Genomic DNA, 23,415 nt, shown 5'->3' with positions numbered 1-23,415 from the left:
ATACCTTTGGCATTCAGTTCCAAAGAAGGTGTCAGAACTAGAGATTTGTGTGTCTTGGAGTCATGTACCTTGAGGGAAGAGGGTACCGAATGGCTCCGTTTTTTAGTGTCAGTTTTTGGAGAATTTGAAGTCTCCACCTCAGAAAGAGCATCACCAAAAGGACATTTGAACAATCCCTTAAGTATCAATTTATTACATCTCTCCGCAAGAGTTTGAACCCTAAAGCTCTTGCAGAGTTCACATGGAAATTGAATTTCCAAAAGAGGGACACCTAAACAACAGATGCAAGAAAGATGAGCATCCGAATTGGGCAGCTTTCTGCCACAGTCATTACATTGCTTGAACCAGGAGGTTCCTCTCTAACTCAACTGAACTCTCAAACTTCCGTCAGATAGCCTTACTCTTTCCTTTAGCAAAAAATATGGAAAAATGCATCCACCAACAACTACTAAACCACCTACTCCAAAATAACTTATTCATCTGAACTGCAGTCCCTCAGCCAAAATGTGTTTAATATAGTAGAAAGCTGGTTCTTACAGCGATGCCTCCTCCTGAACTCCATAAAAACAAAATTATTGCTCTTCACTCCTACACAGAAGTCCTCCCCAATTGACTTCACTGTTATATCTAATAATGGCACTGCCATATCTCCTGACCCAACCACCAAACTCTTAGGAGTAATAATAGACCACAACCTTAACTCGGACACTCACATCAACACTACAATAAAATCAGTTAACAGAAAACTAGGCTCCCTCTGTAAGATTAAACCCTTCCTTACTCCAATAGCTAGAACTAATATCGCCTAAACGCATCTTATCTCTACTCTCCTCATGCCTCACTTACTTATACTAATCTGTCAAAAAACAACCTCAACAAACTGGCAACCTCCTATAATAAAACATTGCCAGATTTGCCACTGGCTACCCATTTAGAACCCACCACTGCCATAATCTAAAGCAGCTAGGATGGCTGGAGCTGCATAATCAGCTTCAATTTCACCAACTTATTATTGCCCACAAGACCCTTTATCATCCTAGCAATACTCCAATACTTAATAGCCTTATCACCCCCTACAAAAATCTTACAACCCTTCGCTCAGCAAATAAAGTTCTTGTATCCATCCACAAATCCAACAATAAGGCTGTGAATTCACTGTTCTCCAACACTGTGGTGAAAACCTGGAACCTACTTCCCAGTGAACTCTCATCTCTTTCTTCAACGTTACTTTACGTTAGAACTCACTGGCTATGGCCCTGTACTAACCCAGACTAACAATCCCCTCCTTGCTATGTGCACTGTATACTTATTTCACTATTCCTGCATTAAGTCTAGTTCTTACATAAACCACAGAGATTATGATCTGTTAAGCTAAAGCCTGTATGAACTTAGTCTTTTTAAGGAACCACTATAGAGTATGAACTTGTATACCAAGCTATCAACTTTATGAACGTGTCGCTTCCTTATAAATAATTAATTTTTATTTTAAATACGTTAAGTAGTAAGATTACTAAGTTGCTATGTAAACAATTGCATTCTAGTCTTAAATTTGTATTGTACCTGAAGTTGCTATTATCTGTATAGTGGAGCTTATCTCCTCGGGCCTCTACTGAAAATGGACATATATCCAGTTGGACTAACCCGGTCAACAAATGTAAAATAAAAATAAAGAACATAACTTCTTTATCTGATGGTGTCAAATTCATTCTTGACAGATGGGACAGAGTCCCCAGCTACTTTAGATCATGGGAGGCCCTAATGAAGGATATTCCTGAGCACCATAGACCCAAAGGATGCTCTTCCCCTGCAGACCATGTCCAATTTGTAATAAGTGATAAAGGTATGAGGGATAGCCCAAGTTGCAGCTGCACATATGTCTTCCATAGAAGCTCTGGAATGGAAGACTGATGAAGTGGAAACAGATCTTGTTGTATGAGCTGTAACTTTTGTTCTTAGTTTGAGATTATTCTGATTGTATATAAAGGTAATGCAGTCTCTTAATCATTTCAATAAGGTGACCTTTGAAACAGGTTTTCCCAATCTGGTACCTAAAAAGGATAGAAATAGTTGGTCTGATTTTCTAGAAGCCTTTGTTCTGTCCAAGTAGAACCATTAACTGCCCGTGGACGTCTAACATATGCAAGCAGTACTCTCCTTTGTTTGAAAAATTTGGAAAGAAGACTGGTAAGTCTATGGTCTGGTTAATGTTGGACTTTGACACCACTTTAAAAAGGAAGGAGAAATTAGTTCTGAGCGATACTCTCTTTGTGGAAGATGATATATAGATACTTCACACACAAAAGCCTGTAATTCTAAAACTCTCCTAGCAGACATGATAGCTTTAAGGAACAGGGTCTTCCAAGACAAAAACTTGAGGTCACAAGTGGCTGTTGGCTCAAAAGGGCTGGCAAACTAAACATTGCAAGACTAAGTTCAAATCCCAAGGCGCTGTTGGATCCTTGGAAGGTGGCTTCGAATGTTGAGGGCCCTTACGTAAAATTTTGCAAGGACAGTGACACATCGACGAATGATCATCTAAACCATTACGGAAGTTCGAAATGGCATCTAAATGAACTCTGATGGTAGAAGATGAGGCTCCAAATTGAAATAAGGTGGCTAGGTATTCCAGGACTTTATCTACTGGAGCCGAGAAAGGATCAAAACTGTTTGCATCCGACCAAATAGAGAATCTTTTCCATTTGTTACCAAATAGAGAATCTTTTCCATTTGTTAAGGTAAAGTTTTCTGGTGGATGGTTTATAAGAAGCCAGAAGTATCATTTGCACTGGGGAGGATTAAGCTGTTTTGCCTGGAAATTACTGGAAGTGCAGAAACCAAGCAGTCAGATTGAGATGTTGAAGGTTGGGATACACCAAGCCCTGAGGGTGAGATAATAGGTCCGAAGTTGGATCTAGAGTCCACGATCGGTGAACCAGGTGAGGCCAGAGAAAGTGAAACTAGACTTGACAGTACCAGTAAGTTGCAATGAGAATCACTTTGCTTCTCAACCGCTGGGCTTTCCTCAGAAACTGGGGAATCAAAGGAATTGGTGTAAAGGCATACAGAAGTCCCGGGGGTGCCAGTCGTGCAGAAGTGCATCTCTCGAGGACTCCCCATGAGGGGGGACTAGGGCAAAGTAGCTGCTGCATTTGTAGTTTACGGAAGAGGCGAACAGGTCCCAGCAAGGCTGATCCCATCAACGAAATATTTTTATCGCTACGTTGGATTGAGAGACCACTCATGGGGTAGCAGGATACACCTGCTTACTCTGTCCGCAATCACGCTGGAATTCTCAGGAATATGCGCTGCTATTAGAAAGCGGTTGGAGGCAATTGCCAAACTCTTAAAGCTTCCCGACATAGTGGGTAGGATAGGATGTGGTTCCCCCCCCCCATTTTTTGATGTACCAGACTACTGACATGTTGTCTGACTGAATAGCAATCGTCCTGGATGGAAGGAAGGGCAAACTGGAATGCTTGCAATGCTATTGCATATGCCTCAGATCTAGGGCACTGATGTGCAAATTGGCCTCCTGTGGGGACCAAGTGCCTCAGACAGCCTTTCCCTGAAAATGCACACCCACCCAATCAGGGAACCCCGTGATCACTACTGCCTTGGACTGAGGGGGGGGACACCTCTATAAATCTTCTTCTGGCTTCATCCACCACAATAAATCTTTCTTGTGGTGATTTTGTTATCAGTATTGGATGACACATGGAGCGAGTCAGAAGTGACCACTATTACGCTAGCAGCCACTGAAGCAACCTCATGTGGTACCTTGCCAGGCGGGACTAATGTTATTGTTGCTGCCATGGATCCAAGAAGTTGTAGTACGAGACAGGCAGGAACTTTTTCTCTGGTGAGAATCACTTGAAGTTGTGATCTCAACTTTAACAACCTGTGATGAGAAAGGGAGGCCACGCAGGATTTTGTATTTAGTTTCACACCGATGAATTCCAAGTCCTGTGTGATAGATAGCTGTGATTTTTCTTTACTGATTGAAATGCCGAAGAACTCGGCAAGGTGCAGAATGGAGTCTGTGGCACAAAGCAGCAAATGCCTGGTGGGAGAGGTGAAAAGCCAGCTGTCTAGATATGGAAACACATGGACTCCCTGAAAACTTAAATGAGCTGCTACAATTGCCATGCATTTGGTGAACACTCTGGGAGTTGTGGTGAGACCAAAGGGTAGTGCTTAAAACTGGTAATGACCGTCTCCAAGCCAGAAGCGGAGATACCTTATGGAGCATTTGTTCATGTGGTAATACACGTCCTGAAGATCTACAGAGCACATCCAATCGTCCTTCTGTAAAAATGAAGGATAGATTGAACCGTGACTATCCGAAATTTTGTCCGTTGTACAACTTTGTTCAACATACTGAGGCCCAAGATTGGCCTCCAGTCCCCTGTCTTTTTTTGGCACTAAAAGAATCTTGATTAAAATCCGGATCCTATCTGGTCTGGTGGGACTGCTTGGAGGACTCTTTTTGAAGCAGTTTTTGAATCTCTAGTGCTGCTATATCCTTCTGACTGGATGGAACATCGCAGATTCGCCTTTGTGGCTTGGGGAAAAGAGAGGGACTGCAGTAACTCTGGTAACTGTCTGCACCCAGGAATCTGATATTACAGAGAGCCAGGCTGCGTGGTGCAGAGAAAATCTTCCTCTGACAGCTTCCAGAAGTAAGCAAATCGGGCCACTGCTCAGGAGCGCTGGTAGGTTTGTCCGGAAAATGAATCCCTGGAACCCAGATTGCGTGGATGCCCTCTACCACAGGAGGGGCATCTTCCAGAAGAGTCCCCCCCCCACCCCAGGAGGGAATACTCACCATGTGTGTCCTGAAAAGGCTCTTAGGTCTTCTTGAACCACATCTTTCCACTCCGATTCCTAGAGTAAGGTTGTTGCAGAGTGGAAAATTGCATGTCCACAGCAGAAAGGGTATTCCCGTCCTTTTCACACCTGGCCAATGTGTCTCTGACTTTTGCGCCAAACAATGAAGTAGCATCCACAGGAGAGTTAACAAAGGAAGACTTGAAGGGGCCCGCAAAATCACACAAGCGCATCCAGGCATGGAGTCTAATGGCAACGCTTGTACCCATGCTCTAGATGTCCTTTTGGCTTTATGCGCAATAAGCTGCATGGACGAATTAGAGATGGACTCCAGGGTGGTAAGCTGGGAGTCAACCTTATCCTGGACCTCATTAGACACTGCTCCTGCCAAGGTATCTGAAAGCTCAATTATCAGATCCTTTTAGAGTTGAGTGAAGTATGCCAAAAAATTCAAGGATTGAACAGCGAAGGTTGTTGAAGCAAAGACCTACTTCCCAAATCTGTCCATCCATCATCCAGGATTCTCAGTTAAGTGGATGGACAGTTGAATTCTCTTCAGCAAGTTCCTTTTTTGTGGCTGCTGCCACCACCAAGGCATCCATTACCAGACCCTTAGACCAATGGGGCTGATACTCAGGGTCTAAAAGAATTTTGTCCAGTCTCCAGGGAACAGGCTCCATGGTGTCAGAAGCCTTCCACGCATGCTGCATGGTAAGTTTGATTAGTTCATCAGTGGGCAGGGTCACCCAAGAAATGGATGGCCAGACACAAAAAAACCTGCACAAAAACAGATTCCTCGGAGGATGGGTTTGAGAGATTCCTCGGAGGATGGGTTTGTCAGCTTCTAATCACCCCCTCTGTTTTAAAATTTCCAGGATGTCTCCAAGGAGACATCTTCAGGGGATGACCATGTGGACCCTTCCCTTTCATCGTAATCTGTATCCTCACCGACTGATTTTTCTGGAGAATCCAAGTCCCTCCTCTTGCATGATCTCTTATGGGGTAGCTCCTCACGGGGAAGATCTGAGGAGGACTCTGAACTAGGATGTCTTGCTGCTCTGATGCCCGCTGTCCAGAAGTAGCAGATTATGTCAGCTGTGAACCAGAGGGAGCAAAAATATGGCACTCTGACAGGGATGGCACCAACTGGGAGCCTGCTGAGGCTAGGGCTCTCTCCATAATCTGGAAGGAAGGCCCACCCAAAGAGGGATGGAAGCCCAGAACCGAAAAAGACAACCTCGGAACTGGGGTGACACCTGCTCTGACAAGCCGCCCCCCCAGAGTAGGTACAGAGAGCAGTGGACGGCACCATATGGGGGGGGGGGGAGAAATCTGAGAGGATACAGAGATTCCAGAACCAGCAGCCAAATCTCGGTCCCATGGGTCTGATGGTTCAGATGGAGCCAAAGAACACTTGGTTCTGGTACCGAGGTGAGATCCACCGTATGTACCGAAGAAGCTGGCACTGGCAGCATCGAAGCAATGGGCTCCAAAACCCGAGAAGACCCGAGAAGAGGTTGAAGGAGGAATATATGTAGGAGTCCTGGGAGAGTCTGCCTCGGCTTCGGGAGGGGGGGTCTGAGAGGAAGCAGGAAGGCCTCTGGCTGCCAAGAGCTGATCTACTAATCTAACAACATCCTTTCTGATAGGCTCCTGCAGGAAAGGAAAGGACGGACATTCCCGAAAGACATTCAGGCCTTTCTACAAATGGACTCAGCTGCTGACCCAAGAAGGGGTCTACTGAAGGGCAATATCTAATCATCATCTCGAACCTTGGCACCACAGACTGTTGGATAGCAGGTGAAGATGGTATCAAAACAGTGGGAGTGGCAACTGTCGGTGCCTGAGAGGTAGTCGACGCAGACGTCATGGTCGGTACCAAAGATGTCTGGATAGTCTCAATAGTAGACGGCACCACAGAATATTTTCTTGGTTTTGGTGCTGTAGCAGAAGGCAATGATACCTTTGGCAGTTTTGCTTTCAGTTCCAAAGAAGATGTCAGAACCAGAGATTTGTGTGTTTTGGAGTCATGTAACTTGAGGGAAGAGGGTACCGAATGGCTCCGTTTTTTTTAGTGTCAGTTTTTGGAGATTTTGAAGTCTCCACCTCAGAAAGAGCTTCACCAAAAGGACATTTGAACAATCCCTTAAGTATCAATTTATTACGTCTCTCCGCAAGAGTTTGAACCCTAAAGCTCTTGCAGAGTTCACATGGAAATTGAATTTCCAAAAGAGGGACACCTAAACAAAAGATGCAAGAAAGATGAGCATCCGAATTGGGCATCTTTCTGCCACAGTGATTACATTGCTTGAACCAGGAGGTTCCTCTCTGCTTTTCTGCCATGTTATCTAGTCAAGTACAAGGCACGCTCACACTCACTCAAAAGGAAAATGGGGAAGACAAGAAAAGATTTTTTTTTTTTTTTTAATACACCAACTATGGTATATAAAGACTACCCAAACTGGTAAGAAGAAAGGGTAGGGAAAGGGATACCAATGATGGTATCAAAGAATTACCAACAGCAGCAAGAAGGAGAGGCCCAACACCAATGATGGTAAAAAACAGACCGATACCATGAGGTAAAAAGTTTGAAATAGAGTCACTCACGCAAACACAAGGAAACTAGAGGATAGTAAATATCAGAAAAAAAATGAGTAAGGGGTAGAAATAATAGAGAAATATTAAAAGCTTTGAGCACTTAGCTGAGAGCAACGGATGATGCATCCAAAGTTGTATGCAGCAAACGAGATCTGGGGTATTGGGAAGAGAGGCACTACAGGCAGAACCTTAGCTCGAGAGTTTTTTGGCTGGCGCGAGCTTTGTATAATGGCAGGGTTTGTTCCGAGGGTTTGGAACCGGACCTGTCAAGAATGAATGAAGATCGTCATCAAATCACAGGATATCTGCTATAAGAACTAAAAAAGTATTAGTGTTCTGAGGGTTAGCCCAGGACACAAACCTTTTCCACTTGCTTTAGAGGATCTTGCAAATTGAGGGTTTCTGAGAAACAGTTACAATTCTGACAACTTCCTTTGGGGTAGAAACATCCTTAGTCATCACTGGACTTGAGAAACAATGTTGTTAACTTCAGACTGCATCTGTCTGGTTGAGGCACCCAAGGGGTGGGTGATCAGATCAGGGATTGATCTAGGAGCCAGGGAGTGAGGCTTTACAAAGGGAAACCAAGTCTGTCTGGCCAGAAGGAGGCTATGAGGATGGCTACCGCCTTAAATCTCAAAGCTTTCTGCAGAAATCTGGACATCAAGGGAAGGGGTAGGTATGCATACAGGAGCCTGGGGGGGGCACTTTTGAGATAAAAACATCATTTGGTGGCTGGCCAGGAGAGGGAATCATGGCAAAATACCTGCTGCTGCATTTCATGTTGTGTAGGATGGCAAAAAGGTCACAGCAGGAAGTGCCTCAATGACTGAATATCCTCTTTGGAGTTTTTGGATTAGGGGACCATGTATAAGAACTTAGGAGATCCCCGCTGAGCCTACTCGAGATGTGTGTGGCTACCAGAAAGTGGTGAGAGTCCATCGCCCATTGCTAGACCCTCAACTTCTCGACATAGGGGGTAGAATCTGGTACCCCCTCCTCATCTGTTGAAATACCAGATTACTGTTATACTGCCTGTCTATAGAAATCACATCCCGCAGAAGGTTGTCCTGGAGTCCCCGTAACACTAGGAGGACAGCCCTCAACTCCAGAACATTTATTTGAGGGGTTGACCTTGTTATCTATCCAAAGACCCTTGACCATTCTCCCTCTAAAATCCACCCCCTATCAAAGGAAGGATGCATCCATAGTCACTGTTGCTATCAGGATTGGAGTTTGAAACAGCTTCCTGAACCAAGCCACTGGGGCTTATAGCCACCAATGAAGTTTTTTTATTTTTTTACAAGAATCTGTGACAATTTCAGTTTTCGATAGAGGGTGGCAGCTTTGTGACCACTAAGCCTGCAGAAGCCAGTGTAGGATTATCACATAAAAATGAGCAAATTACACCATCAGAATCAAAAAGCCATCAAGCCCAACACTGAGGACCAAGACTGTAAGTGACTTGCGGTTTATGAGCAAGAGAGTTTTCACTGCAGATTGCAACATCTGAATTCTTTCCTGAGGGAGAGAGATGACAGAGTATTATCCAAATAACATTCTACAAAGACTTACCTCTGTGTGAGGTTCAAGTTGGATTTTGATATTTCTGTCTAGGAAGCTGAAAAGATGTTGATAGACCCTAGCTTTCTGCAGAGATTCCATCAATGGAGTAGTCAAAAGCCAGTCATCTAATTATGGAAGTTCTTGTATTTCTGTAGACAAAGTTGAGCCGCTATGAAGGACATGCATTTGGTAAACACCATAGGGGCTGTGGTGTGATCTTGAATTGCTAATGGCTGACTCCTATTCAGGAAAGGACAAATCTCCTGGACTCCCTGTCTATCTTAAGTGAAGGTAGGTCTCCTGGAGATCTACTAAGCTCATCCACTTGATCTCCCCATGACAGGGCAGAACTGACTGCAATGTGAGCATTCTGAAATGGGTATTTTTCTACGTAAATGTTTAGAAGGCTAAGGTCCAATATGGGTCTAAGGTCCTTGGATTTTTTTCGGAACCAAAAACTTTGGAATAAAATCCTGGCTGTGTCTGGTGGGACCTCCTGGATGGCTCTTTTTGAGAGAAGAGAGAAAACCTCTTTTAAAGCAGCGTTTGCCTGATCAGGTGGGACACCCAGCAATGGATTAGGAGGTTGAAGGGGAACTTCCAAAAATGGAATGAAAGTGTCTCTAGATATTTTATTTTTATTTATTTATTTATTTTACATTTGTTGACCGGGCTAGTCTAACTAGATACATGTCCATTTTCAGTAGAGGCCCGGGGAGAAAAGCTCCAAAGAAAAATCAAAATAGTTGTAACAAGTAATAATGGTTACAACAATACAGGCAAAGTACATATTTGTATACATTGTTACTGTTCATTTAATATGAAAATACAATTCAGGAGATCACAGAAAATAAATAATTCTAAAGAAGTAATCTTACAGATGATTACTTAATTTACAGTTCCTGATTTCTCTGGTAATAAGGAACAAGAAACTGAGTTAAAAGAAAGGTAGTAGAAGTAAAAGTGTTAATATAAATCAGTCAAAGGTTAGTCAGGGTTACAACAAGGGTATAGTCAGTGTGATTTAAGGTGAATTTTAAGTTTTTGTTTGAAAAGTGTTAGGGAGGATAGTGATGCAAGTTCACTAGGTAGAAGGTTCCAGCTTTTCCCAACTGTGTTTGAGAAGAGAGAGTCACCTGCCATGTTATTGGATTTACTTATGCAAACTAGTAGTTTATTTGAAGAGCGTAAGGTGTTAAGATTTTTTAGGGGACGATCAGGCTGGATAATGAGTATTATGAGGATGGTAAAGGGTCTTACGGGTAACTGTAAGTTGGTTAAATTTAAGCTGATTCTGAAGTTCCAGCCCGCTTAACCAACTGTATCAAGCGATGGTGAACCATGATACTAGGATAAGGGACAACCCCTAACTGCCTCCATATAGGAACAGTTGAACAGACATTCAGGGATTCTGGGGACTCTGTAAGAGAAGGACTCATGATATAGTACAGCGCATGACGTCATCATCCTCAGTCTTTTTTGCCCAGATGTCAGAAGACCTAAAAAAAAACAAACCAAAGAAAAAAGACAGCAAACACTAACTATATGTACAATACATATACAATATACACAATATGTACAACCCAACCACACAAAACACCTCCAGCTACAGAGGTGGGAGAGGAGATGGGGTGGACTGCATGTGAACATCTACATTACATCTTATGCAGGTGTGAAAACTGTACTATGCTCACTATTCTTCATTGCACATTGCTGCTTGGGTAGAGGGGTAATTAGAATCCCAAGGGACCTGGACTTAGAGTAAAGTGGCAGGTGATAATGCTTAGAAAGTATGCACAGAACTCCAAGTAGCTGCCCAAAAATCATCAGCATCCCTGGCTCAAAAGCCCAGCTGTTGAGTGGCAGTAGCCCCCAGTGAATGAGGCCCTGGAACCTCCTGGCCTCCCCTTACCATGATGATGGGAATGCAAAACCCAAACACACATTAGGCTCAGAAACATCAAATCTTTGCTGCCACTCAAATAAAATCTCTTCCATTTATCAAGCGTACTACTTCCTTGTACACTAGGCCTTCTGGGCAAAAAATAACATTCAAAACTTGCTGAGGAAGTGGAGGCCATTTGGGTTCAAAAACATATGCCAGGCTGTTAGGTGTGAGTGAAGCTTGACATTGAGCAAATGGCTGTCCACCTGTGACAAGGCCAATCTGGAGCTATTAAAATCATCCTTGGCTTGTCTGTCTGACCCTTCAGAAACCTTTGGGATCCATAATCCGTCTGCTCAACACATCTACTAAGGTGTTCTGTGCTCCTCCTTGAAACCTTGAATTAGGCTGTAAACTGAGAGCAGTCTCCCACAAAATCATTGCACCTGCACATAAGATGAGCCGTAAGTTCCCCCCTTGCTTGTTGATGTACCACACTGACAGTTGTGTTGTCTCATTAGAATCCTGTCACCGAAGAACGGACTGATGAGATAGTTGATGGAAGTAAAGGGATGACTCTTTTTTGTTTGTCCGGGTAAAAAGGCCATCTGCTGTATTCAGTCTCATGTCTGGCCATTCTTGAGAGGGGTACTAGACTGAACTTTATTTAGTTCTAGGAATACCTGACAATACCTAGGCATCTTAGCACTGCTATCACAGCTATGTAGGATGAAATTAGGAAGTCGTCCAAATAAGGACCAGGCTGTATTCCCATTCCTTTTAGTCATCCATGATTCTATGGACCTCATCAGCCTCTGGGCCTTCATCCACTGAAGGGACCACTTCTGCCACAGCTGCCTCTGTCAGAAGGCAAGTCAAACTGACACCTAAACTCATGGAACCAGAGTGAATGGAGCCCATTTTGGTTCCTGTTAGTTAAGCACCGAGGGACCTCAAACTTGACTCGGATGGCAGAGTGAGAGTCTTGGCACCTTGCACACTCTTCTGCAAATTCTCCTTCACGAGTGGGCCAAACAAGGATGACCTGTCAAAGGTAGCATTAGTTAAGGTTTTGAAATTGTCCACGAAAAGGCACAGCTTCCACCAGGCTTGGCATCTTATTGCTATGCCAGTTCTGGCCACCCTACCACTCCGTCAGCCTCATTATGCATTATGCTTGAGGCACATGGAAAGGTCTTTGATGGCAGAAACCACTCTTAAATGACAGGGTCTTCTAACTGCTTCTTCAATTCAGATGTCAATGGGTTCTTCAGACTAAATAAAGACTGCTGTGCAAGATGTCTCTGGAACTTACTCATTTGAGAGGCTTAGTTCACTGCACAAAGTGCAAAGGTGCCAGAAGCATACTCTCATTTACAGAGACTATCCACTGCCCTAGATTCCTTATTGGGGGTTGAATGTGAAAGATGTCAAATCTTTGGGAAGTTTTCTCTTCTGGTAGCCGCCACCATACTGGAGTCAACAGGTGGTGATTTACCCCAAAAGTGTCAGTCCTTCTGAGGCAGAGTATCCCATCTGCCTTCCTGAGGACTGCCATGATCTCCTGGTTGCCAAGTCAATAAGCTAGTCAGCTGGAGGAATCACCCAGGAAGTAGACTGACATTCCATATGCCTCAAACAATACTTCATTGGTGGGGGGAGGTCAACAGGCTAAGCTCCCCATTAATTAAGGACTATCCTTACTGCTTACTTTCTAATTCTGGTTATAAATCTAAAGCTATCCTGTTTTTTTTTTCCTGAACCTGTGGCACATATGCAATGACCACAGAAATGAGTTTATTTGCTACTTATTCCCATCTCAAAACATCTCAATTTCTGAAATTCTCTGTTTCCTGAAGTGTGAACGTTAGTGAACTAAAGGCTTAATATTCACTAGTGACCCTTTTTTCAAATCAGCACAGCTCTCAGCATTCCACACAACCATAAAAACCAAGAGTCTTGTGCTCAGTACTCTGAAAAAGCAATGTAGTAGCCAATACTCCCCTTCTTCCTTTTTAATTTTATTATTGCCTCCCTTCCAGTGTTAGCAGAACTCTTATCCACAAACTCATTTAAATAGCATTTTTTGGGGGGGAGTTTAGTATTTCTTAATTTTTTTATTACAAATACACACAGTATTTCTTATAGGTTAATCAAAATTGTTACAAAAAAAATGAAACTCAGGAATTGCTATTCCAACATTTGAAGTGGAAAGCATTCTCGGACTTGCAGTTTTGTAATATACACAAATACTGGACATTTTAATGGCTGCATAAAAGGCATGAAAAACACAGAAATTAAGTTATCAAATCACTTTTGGTTTTGTTCCCACTAGTTCTACGGCCTGTTTTTCAGGGGGAACTACAAGCAACACTTGCAAATAAACTGGGGCAGGTAGCAGGGGAATTTTTTTTTTGTGCCACAGCATCTTTAATATTTGTGAAAGCTACCTTCATCTTGCATAGAAAGAAAGTACAGTTGTGTAAAATCTTACAACAGTAGATGTCCTTCTCTTCACTGTTGCAGTATTCTTCACAGTAGGGATTCTCCTGCCAAGGATAGCCCAACATCTGGCCAATATATCAAAGTCTTTAGACCTTGCACGTGCCATACGTCACACGTTTGTTACCTATTCAGGATATTGTACATCACCTTTAAGCCCCAACGCAGTTACCCTGGCACCAGAAGATAGAAGTAGCCATAGGATAAAAAAAAACCATGCACATCCAGAAGGAGAAAAATGTATAGGAAAAAGGGGGACTCTCGGCCAGGAGGGGAATCAAAGTAAAATCCCAAAGAAAAAAAGGGAGTTGGAAGGGAGACAGCGAATACTGCAAAATGAAGAGGAGGACGGCTACTGTAATGGCAAGATTGTTCACAACTGTACTATGTTCTACATCAGTGTTGCAATATTCTTCACCATAGTACAAAAGCTCAAGAAAAGGAATGGGAAGTGGAAGGCTGGGAAGAGCCCTCAACAAACCCAAGTAGAATGGCTTGAGCAAAACCAATTTATAGTGCTTAGTAAAAGTATGCAGTGAAGACCAAACAGCAGGTTCAAGCATGGAATTGGTGTCCAAACCTTGAAGAAAGCACCAGAAGAAGCAGTGGTCCTAGTGGAGCGAGCTCTAATGGAAACAGACATTTGCCATGAAAAGAATAACAAAAAGAAATAGCCTTAGAAATCCAGGAGGAAAAGATTTGCTTAGAAGCAGCCAAACCCAATGTCCTAGGATGAAAAGAAACAAAAAGCTGGTCAGATTTACGAATGGCCTTAGTTTTATCCAAATAACACCACAGCTGTCTGTGCAAATCCAAGGTATGCAAGACCCTCTTGCTAGCAGACTGAGGAGAAGAAGAAAAAAAGGGAGTTGAACAGTCTGATTCAAGGACAACTCATTGACCACCATGAGCATAAAAGGATTAGTACAAAGGGACACCATGTCCCTGTACAACTCCAATAAAGGAGGTATTGCCATAATGACCTGAAGCTCAGAACCCCTCCAAGCAGAAGTAAGAGGAAGTAATAAGATAGTCTTCCAGGTACAATGTTGCAGAGAGGCTGAACCTGCAAGGGGCCTAGGTCAATTTTTCCAAAAGAAAATTAAGGTTCCAAGGACAAAGAATATTCTTCCAGGGGGGGGGGGTCCACGAAGCAGGATGCCTTTAAGAAACTGTCTAACCTCTAAGCAAGAAGCCAAAAGAGTATTAAAGGGCAGACAAGAAGAAGAAGATGATAAATGGACCTTTAAAGAAGAACAGACCAATCCACACTGACACAACTACAAATAGGAGAGAACCAGAGGGACCCCCATTGAAAAAAAATATCCCATTTATCAGTATGGTACCAGACATAAAATCTCGACCATTTGTACATACAAGGCTTTCTGTTTGCAAGATTTCTTGCCTCCTGTAAAACCTTAAGCATATCCTCAGAAGACAGGTGGCTAAAAGGAATCAAAACCCTATCACCCATACTGTCGGTTGAAAAGCAGACAAGTGAGGATGGATGAGTGACCCTTGTCCTGTGTGAGGAGGTCCAACCAATGAGGTAACTTGTGGTAACTTGTGATGATTGACCCTAGCAAGTTGCATTAAGAGGGGAACCAGTGCTCCCTTGGTCAAAAGGGAGTAATTAACAAGATTCTTAGGGATTCCAGCTGAATCTTCTGCAGGATTCTTATAAGCAGAGGAAGGGGAGGGAATGCATACAGAAACATCCCCTTGCAAGGAAAAGGGTGTCAGTCTTCCATGCCAGATGGCATGGCACTCTGGCACAGAAAATACGGAGTTGCCTGTTCAGAGGGGCTACCCAAGGAATACCTCTCTGATGGACTATGTCCAGAAACATGTCTGTGTTAAGTATCCATTTGTGAGCCTGTGTTTTGGACCTGCTCAAGGTGTCGGACATTAAATTTGCTCTGAGCAAATCTAAACTGCCTAAAGAGATAACTGAGAAACAGATTCCAGGCCTGAAGCACCAACATCACTGTGGTGTTGTCCATGTAAACCTTCAAAAGGCCTGGAGAAAGCATAAGGTGAAAAGCCTGAAGGGCAGAATCAGAGCTCTCATCTCTTTGATATTGATATGGTTTGACCTCTGATGGGGGGATTCAAAGACCTTGGTCTTTCAGATGACCACATGAAGCCCTCCACCCCATGTCTAAAGCATCAGTGAATAGTTCTTCTGAAGGAACTGGAGGCTGAAAGGGTAGGCCTGGGTTGAGGAAAAATTGCTGAATTCACCATTGGAATTCCTACTTTAGACAAGGAAGGGGAGGACCAGTGAAATCTAGACAGTGGCAATGTTAAAGCCAAACTGACCTGAGGTACCACTGAAGCTTCTGCATGTGCAGTCTTGCAAGATCAAGCACTGGAACAGAAGAAGCCATGAATCCCAAGGCTCAAAGAAACTCTTGCTGAAATAGCAGGAAGAGGAGACTGAAAGCAAGCTGTCAAGGACAGAACTTTTAGAGGTGGCAGAGAGGCCAACACTGATACTGTTTGAATCCTGCAACCCAGGTACACATGGTCCTGACAGGGAGTCAGGACAGACTTTTAAAAAAGTTGATAATGAACCCCAGACTTTGGTGGAGAAATGGGTCTATATCATACATTCAAAAGTTGACAATGTCAAAGACTCTTCTTCTTCTTCTTTCGGCTTTATCCCGGTTAGGGGTCGCCATAGCGGATCACCTGTCCGCACATTGAATGGCAGTGGAGTTTTACGGTGTCGAGTTGCCAGCCCGGCGCCCAACCTTCCACAGAAGGCACACTCACACGCACACCTAGGGCCAATTTAGAGTGTCCAATCCACCTGCAGCATGTCTTTGGGATGTGGGAGGAAACCGGAGCACCCAGAGGAAACCCACGCGACCACAGGGAGGACATGCAGACTCCACACAGAAGGCACCCCAGCCGAGGATCGAACCGGAGAGCCTCTTGCTGTGAGGCGGCAATGCTAACCACTGCACCACCGTGGCCGCCCGACAAATGTCAAAGACTCTGAAGAGCAAAAATGCCGGAACTTGAAGTTCTGTTATTGAAATTGCAGTACAGTGAAGATCGGAATATTTGCCCTTTCCTCATTGTGATCATCTTTTTACTAAACGTCAAATACAACGATCTCTCTTGCATTTCAACATACACTAATCGAAGCAATTAAATGATGACAAAACAGCAATGTACACAACCATGAACTTAAAACCACTACACTTATGTCAATTTAAGTTTTACAATAAGTCATCGCTTTTCTTATTTTGCCATATCTATCTACCCATCTAACATGTACTGCTTATGGTATCAGGGCCTACCAAAAAATGTTCTGAATAAAAACACCTTTAGGATAACAGCACATACTTTTCCCTCCCTCTGCAGACTTTCTGAGCAGGCTGCAATAATGTATTACACATTTTGGAACAACACACTAAAAAAACAAAAGTATGCTTATGAAATGGCCAAAATAAAAAAAAATAAATGATTGTTCTATCTTTTTTGAGGTGGGTGAGCAATGTTACACCCAGATCACAGGATATCAAGACATTTGTTCCACTGGCTTTATGCTTTAACCACATCCTAAATGTGCTGTGGTATCTGTTCAGAGCACAACCTAGCTTGTGTAAATACTGTTACACAACCTACATATATGGATTCTAGACACTAGATTTCATTTTTGTACTGCAGAGGGACTGCTTCCCCCAGGAATGGCAAACCCTCAGGTAAGATACAAGAATATAACCTTCCTGCAATACAGATTAATAATGCAAAGCTCAACGGTTTAAGTATCACTGCCATTTCTATTTTTGGAGAAAGAATGTTATTTACTTTACTATTTATTAAAAGTTTGTAAGCACTTTTTAAATCTGGAAAGTACTAGTGCGCAACACAGAAAATGGTCTTTCATATTTATGACCTTAAGAAATAAAGGATTTACGTGTGTGTAAAATGTATCTAAAAAACATCAAATTGCTATAGAGCTTTTGTACACAGTCAATCATAATACATTTTATTAAAATTATTTAATAAAATTAGAATGATTTACATAAGTATATTAAGAAATGTACAGGTAAGTGTATTTTTGCTCATTAACAATGAAATATCTGCCTACTGCGGTGGTGGTGCTGCGGTAGCGTTGTCGCCTCACAGCAAGTCGCTGTCCAGTTCGATTCTCAGCTAGAGCGTCTTCTGCGTGGAGACATGCGTGAATGGGCGTACCTTCGTTGAAGGTTGTGCGTCAGGGCTGGTAACTCGGCACGTAAAAATCAACTACCAATCATTAGCGGACTGGAGTTCCACTGTGGTGACCTCTAACCGGGAAAAGCCGAAAGACACAACAACAACAATGAAATATCTGCACTTATGCAAATATTTCATAAAGATTTCCATTCTTTACATCCATTCGTTACATCTTTTATTCTCACAGTATCCTAACTTTATCAAAATAAAAAATATATATTCTTTTTGAAAGTAGCTACATATAAAAAAATCCATTATACTAAGAACAGTCATTTCTGTGTCCTTTTCGTGTTGAATATTCTGGCATTTACAGTAAAGATCTCCTTTTTCAACAAATACACAAAAAGGACACATAACCTATGCAACACAACTCCAACAGCGCAGTCTGACTACAGAAATGCTACAATTTCTAGGCTTAATCCCAATGTCATCCCCAATTCTTAAAATACTAATATGGACTTAAACTTCCTACATATTAAATAAACCACACAACAGTCTAAGTGATCTAATAAAGAAATATCAGGACAGTGGAAGACGGGATAAAAATATATAAAAAAACAAAGAACGGAAACAAGAAGAAGAAACAGAATCAAAGAAGGGAGGGGAGATCCACTCAACCATCAACCACTTACAAAGCCACAATTTTCTTGTCAAATCCTTTACACCTGATTAAGTTTTTTGCCATCTGACTGTCAATAAAGTGAATACATCTGCAATAAATCTGAAAACTGTTGGACCTTCTGATAAAACCACAATAATTTAAATAAATTCTTACAATCTGGTTATGCTGATTAAGTAAGGATCAACAAAATATTAATACCAAAATCTAATCCCAAGGTCAGACGACATTTATGCAACATACATTACTTAATCAGTATCAAAGGCAATATATCCGAGGTGCATACATTGTTCCACTTCAGAATCTCGAATTACTAAAAACTCAAACTTCATATGGTCGAGATGATATGATCGAGTTTTCAGAAACTCGAAATTGTGAAGTGTTAAAGAAAAAAAATTATTTTAGTTGAAAATAAGTTTTTTGCAGGGGGGGGGAGCAAGTCCTTCTGCACCATCCCTACTTAAATATACCATCTCCAATATCGCACTATAGCGAGGAAACAGGAAATCTCCCATTCTGTGCTTCCGCATACAGCGTAGAACAGGAAATTTCCCTTTTCCCCACTGTAGCACGATCTCGGAGTTGGTATATTTAAGTAGGGGGGTGCAGGGGAGCTTGCCCCCTGTAGAAACAATGTGTTTTATTTATTTTTTTTTTTTTTTGTTACTTCACTTTGGAATTTCAAGTTTCTGAAAACTCGATCATATGGTCTCGACCATATGAAGTTAGAGTTTTCAGTAATTCGAGATTCTGAAGTGGAACCGCATACATACACAAACCTATAATCCTTATTGGTAACAAAGATAATATATCTGTGATACATGCATACAAACCAATCAATGTTCCTTGGAGTTAACAAAGGCAATAAATCAGGCATTATCTCCCAAAAGGAAAGTTAGAGTAAGTCAAAAAATTGGATACCCAAATCTGGACATTTCTGAGGTCTTCCTTTTCTAAGCACAGCTTAATATTTTACTAAATGCATAAAATTATGGCTTTGGGAGAGGAGACATAAGTGTGGTGTCATTACGGGAATCATTTGATTGGGCCAAATCAGAACTGGAGTCTCACAAGGTTCTATGCTGCGCTCAGTATTTAATTTTGTCTTAATCACTGCATGTGTGTGTGTGTGTGTGGAACTGCAGGTGCCTGTGCAAAGCACTGAGTGGGCTAGTACGGGGAGTTTAAGTGCAGTAAGTATTGGATTCAGAGACATAAATGGTCACTACTGAACTTTTTGATCTATGTGATTCTTGCATGTCTCTGGATCTAATTAGCTGGGGCTACCAGACTGCAACCATACAGTGCTAGCAATACCACTCTGCTAACCTTTTACATATCCCCAGTAACAAAAATCAAGACACAAAATTTAAAACCGTCAAGTCTGACTTTTTAGAACTATCCAATTATACTTGGTAATCTGTTCAAGACAATAATTTTTCCAATTTTACAATAGAATTCTGTATTCCGAGTCTATACTAATAGACACTGATACCTCATCCAGAAAAAAAAAAAAAAAAAAAAAAAATTCGCTAAAAAAATTTAGCTTCAGGACACTCAATACACAGAAAGTTCAAGTGACTGTTTTTTTAGTATAACCCAAGAAAACTACCTACCTTTCAGAGTGTTTAAGCATAAATTCTTGCAACCTCTACTTGGACTAAAATGTACATACCCATGAGAAGACAATGAGATATGGTGACATAAATGTAATTACTCTAAACAGAACCAGGAAAAGAGAGAGCTATTTTCCAGATTATAGAATAAGATTCCAGGAGAAAATAGAAATGTTTCAACAATGAATCAGAGAGTAGGGGAAGTTAAACACAGAGACTGGAGATAAGAGATACATTTGTAATGTTTTACAGTGTGTTCCACAAATGCCCTGTACTCTTAACACATGGAAAATAAACTTAGGAAACTTATAAATTATGAATCAATCATATTGTTAATACTTCTCAGCCAAGCTGAAGTAAAACTTACCACTTTCTTCAATATTTTCCATACTTCCAAACTCATTGTTTTCAGATGATAAAGATGCTTCTGGGACAGGTTGCAACAGAGAGGAAACTCCAGGCTTTTGAGTTTTATCACTCAAGAAAGAAGAGGCTGCAATGTTTCGAAATCGGGCTTGAGGTGACTTTGGGGACTGACTTGACTGTTCCGAGTCCATGTTTGCTTCAACATAAAAGAATTGATTTTAAACACTGAATAAATATGGAACTGTGGTGTAAAGCACGCAATAACAAATCTAAAAAATCTTAAAACATAAAAGATGCTTCAGTTTATTTAAAAACTTAAAAAAAAAAAGAAAAAAAACATATTAAAATGCTTTCACTACTTAATCAAAATCACTCAACTACGTGTAAAAGCTGAGGAAGTTGTGTGAAATGGTGCTTACCACAGTAGTTTATTTTCCAGTAACAGTTCCGTGTTTTAGTAGTAATATGCATGGGTAGTGTGCACCAGATCAACTCCAGACCTGCTCAGGTTTCTTTCCTAAGCCACCAGATGTCCTTCTAAACAAGTGGTGGACCTATACACTTCTGTTGTCACTACTGACACCTGGGAGCATACCAAGCTCTTGCTGCTGTTCCTTGCTCTGAACTCCTTAATGAAAGTCTCACCACAAGAAAGACATATACAGACCTAAAATATAAGATAAACTTACTGTATAGCAAATATTACTAAACAGGAAAAGTCTGTGGGAGTGAAGGCATGAATAAAACTCCTTATGAACAGGAGCTTTATGCTCAATAACTATACTGCCACTTGGCCCCTTATGTTTCATAATCCACAAAAGCACACTGCGTTCTAGACAAAGGATGCATGTGGAATCAAAAGATCAACAATTCAGCAAAAACCTGCTAAATCAAAGGGGAAATAAGGAAAAAACTTTCTATAGGCTCATAGGTAAATACTAGGCTAACAGCCACCAGGGCCTTTATAACTGTGCAATTCAACCCAAAATGTGTCCATATGTATCATTGGCATTTATTAGGATGGGGTATGCAAGTTAGGAAGTTTCTAAAAGTTATAGAGGGGTATGTTAATTTGGGCATAATTACTGTCTGCCTCTAACAGAAACATGGGGGCCAGACCTGGGATGAATTTCTTATTTCCCATCCACTGATCAAGGTTACACTTAAACAGGATTAGGGATGGACTCTGTTTCACATGAATGAGGAGCTTGTGCCAGGGCATGAAGATGCTTCAAGACAAATATCTGTCTTGCCAACATGTCCTATTTATGCTGTAAGCAAAATTTAAATCCTTGCATCTAGTGGTTTGTTTTGCAGATGTGCAAAAGGTCCATCAGGGCTGGATCCCACAATGCCTTGTATGCCAAGCATAGACCACTTCTCAGTAACTGGAGGGAGAGACGGTACAGAAATGGAACTTTAAGGCAATCCATACAGAACAATGTGTTCATACCCTGGATTCTCCTGATAAGGAACCTCTGTAACCTTTCCAGCTGTTGCATATGTCTGGTCAGGTAAAATGTCAAAGGGGGCGTTATACTCCATGATGATATCGGTTATCAGACGATAAGGGCTGAATAAAAGTGACATTGCCCTTACAATGGGCAACATAGAATTACTTTCTTACTACTATTGCCAGATGTTGGTCAATGGCTAGACTACTGTCTACATATGTTCGCAGAATCCTGACTAGCAGGTCAACTCTTGGGCTGTCTTATCAATGGAGTAATTAGCCTGGGTGGCCATTTTTACAAAAGGGATTATAATGCATTTCTTGGCATTGGGTTTTAATCCATGACTTTGGCACCAATCATTTGGTCTTTGTTAAACCCTCTTAGGATTTTTGCATTGTGGGGGGAATCCAAGAGAGCTCCCAATTTACAGTCATCTGCAAACTTGGTCTGCCAAAGGCCCTTAAACATTAGCCTTCACTTCTGAGAAGTAGATGCCAAACAGGAGTTGCCCCAGCAAACAGCCCTGAGTTACCCCACTGGTGATGGGACTCAGTGGTGGAGGTCTCACAAAGCCTGATTTCCTGGGTCCTGTCTGTAATCTGGCTGGAAATCCAGTGAGTTATGTACCAGTTTATGCCCAGTTCGGCGAGTTTGTCAACTATACCAGAGTGGGGTATTGCACTGAATGCCTTAGTCAAATCCAGATAGATGCTATGTACAGTTTTCCCCTCTACACTTCCTTGGTGACCTTCTCAAAGAGGTTCCACTAAATGTAGGAGACATGACCTTCCCCATAACAAAGCCAAAAGGGGCTGGGTCCGGTGTCTAAAGGTTGCCCATGTATTTCCTGATCTTTTCCATGGTAATTCGTTCCATGGCTTTACATATTATACTAGTCAGGCTAATGGGTCTGCAGTTTCCAGAGTCAGATGAAGGTCCACCCTTGTGAGGCAGGATGACAGTTGCAGTCCTCCATTTTCATGGTACAAAGCCTATTTTGAGGCTATAGTTGAAAAGTGACTCAAATAGTCTTGACAGGTCATATTTCAGGATATTTAGGAGGCATTCTGGGATACTGTTGGGGCCTACTGAGGCTGTGTTTTTAGTTTTCATGAATGCTGCCAGTACCTGTTCTTAACTAACAGTAGGGGAGAGGGTTGTGCTCAGGCATTTCATGGGGGTGAAGTTTGAGCTGAATTTGTCAGCCAGCAGATTTGTTAAGTCGTTCTGCTCAACAAAGGTGGCACTATTGACCATCAGTTCGGTACACTACTGTGTGCTGCCTTTGAGATTATGGACACAGCTGTAGAAAGTCTTGTGGTCATCTTCAGCTTGTGACAGTATCTTGACCTCATAAATTGGCCTTGGTGGACTTTAAAACAGGAAATCAAGAAGTCTAATTGTTTAGAGAGCTTTTATTATTATTATTATTATTATGGAAGCTGTTCTTCCTGATTTTAGCCATGACTTTTTTCCTTTTATTTTTTGCTTACTTCTGGTAGGTACAATAGGTTCATAGGTTCATACTAGGCTATCTGCCCAAGGGCATTTATAAGCCTAGCCCATAGTTATGTGGCTTTCGCCACCCCTTTAGTTTGAATAAAAACTATGCCTATCATTTTGCTGTGCCTCTGTCAAGCAGTGACGCTGAAGTAATCCCTGGGGTATATCTGCAATCTCCCATCCATTGGTCAAGATTCCTCTTGAACAAGACCAGAGAGGTGCTCTGCCTCACATGTACCGGGATTT

The 23,415-nt window shown here is 42.0% G+C and overlaps 1 protein-coding gene across 3 annotated transcripts in view; it reads right to left on the bottom strand.

Annotated features, from left to right (window-relative positions):
- Window positions 1–23,415, bottom strand: part of WFS1 (wolframin ER transmembrane glycoprotein) — a 1,039,913-nt gene that overhangs the window by 968,234 nt on the left and 48,264 nt on the right. For all 3 annotated transcript variants that reach the window (XM_044062607.1, XM_044062609.1, XM_044062608.1), the window contains exon 2: window positions 20,214–20,408. In XM_044062607.1, the coding sequence (XP_043918542.1) occupies window positions 20,214–20,403 (190 nt within the window). In that variant the 5' untranslated portion in view covers window positions 20,404–20,408. The remainder of the gene's footprint in view (window positions 1–20,213; window positions 20,409–23,415) is intronic.

This window comes from Protopterus annectens, chromosome 2.part1 (genome assembly GCF_019279795.1).
Source record: "Protopterus annectens isolate FY-2018-M chromosome 2.part1, PAN1.0, whole genome shotgun sequence".
In the NCBI taxonomy this organism is placed as follows: Eukaryota; Metazoa; Chordata; order Ceratodontiformes; family Protopteridae; genus Protopterus; species Protopterus annectens.
The sequence above is the reverse complement of the archived record's forward strand: the minus strand, read 5'-3'. Positions and strand labels throughout refer to the sequence as shown.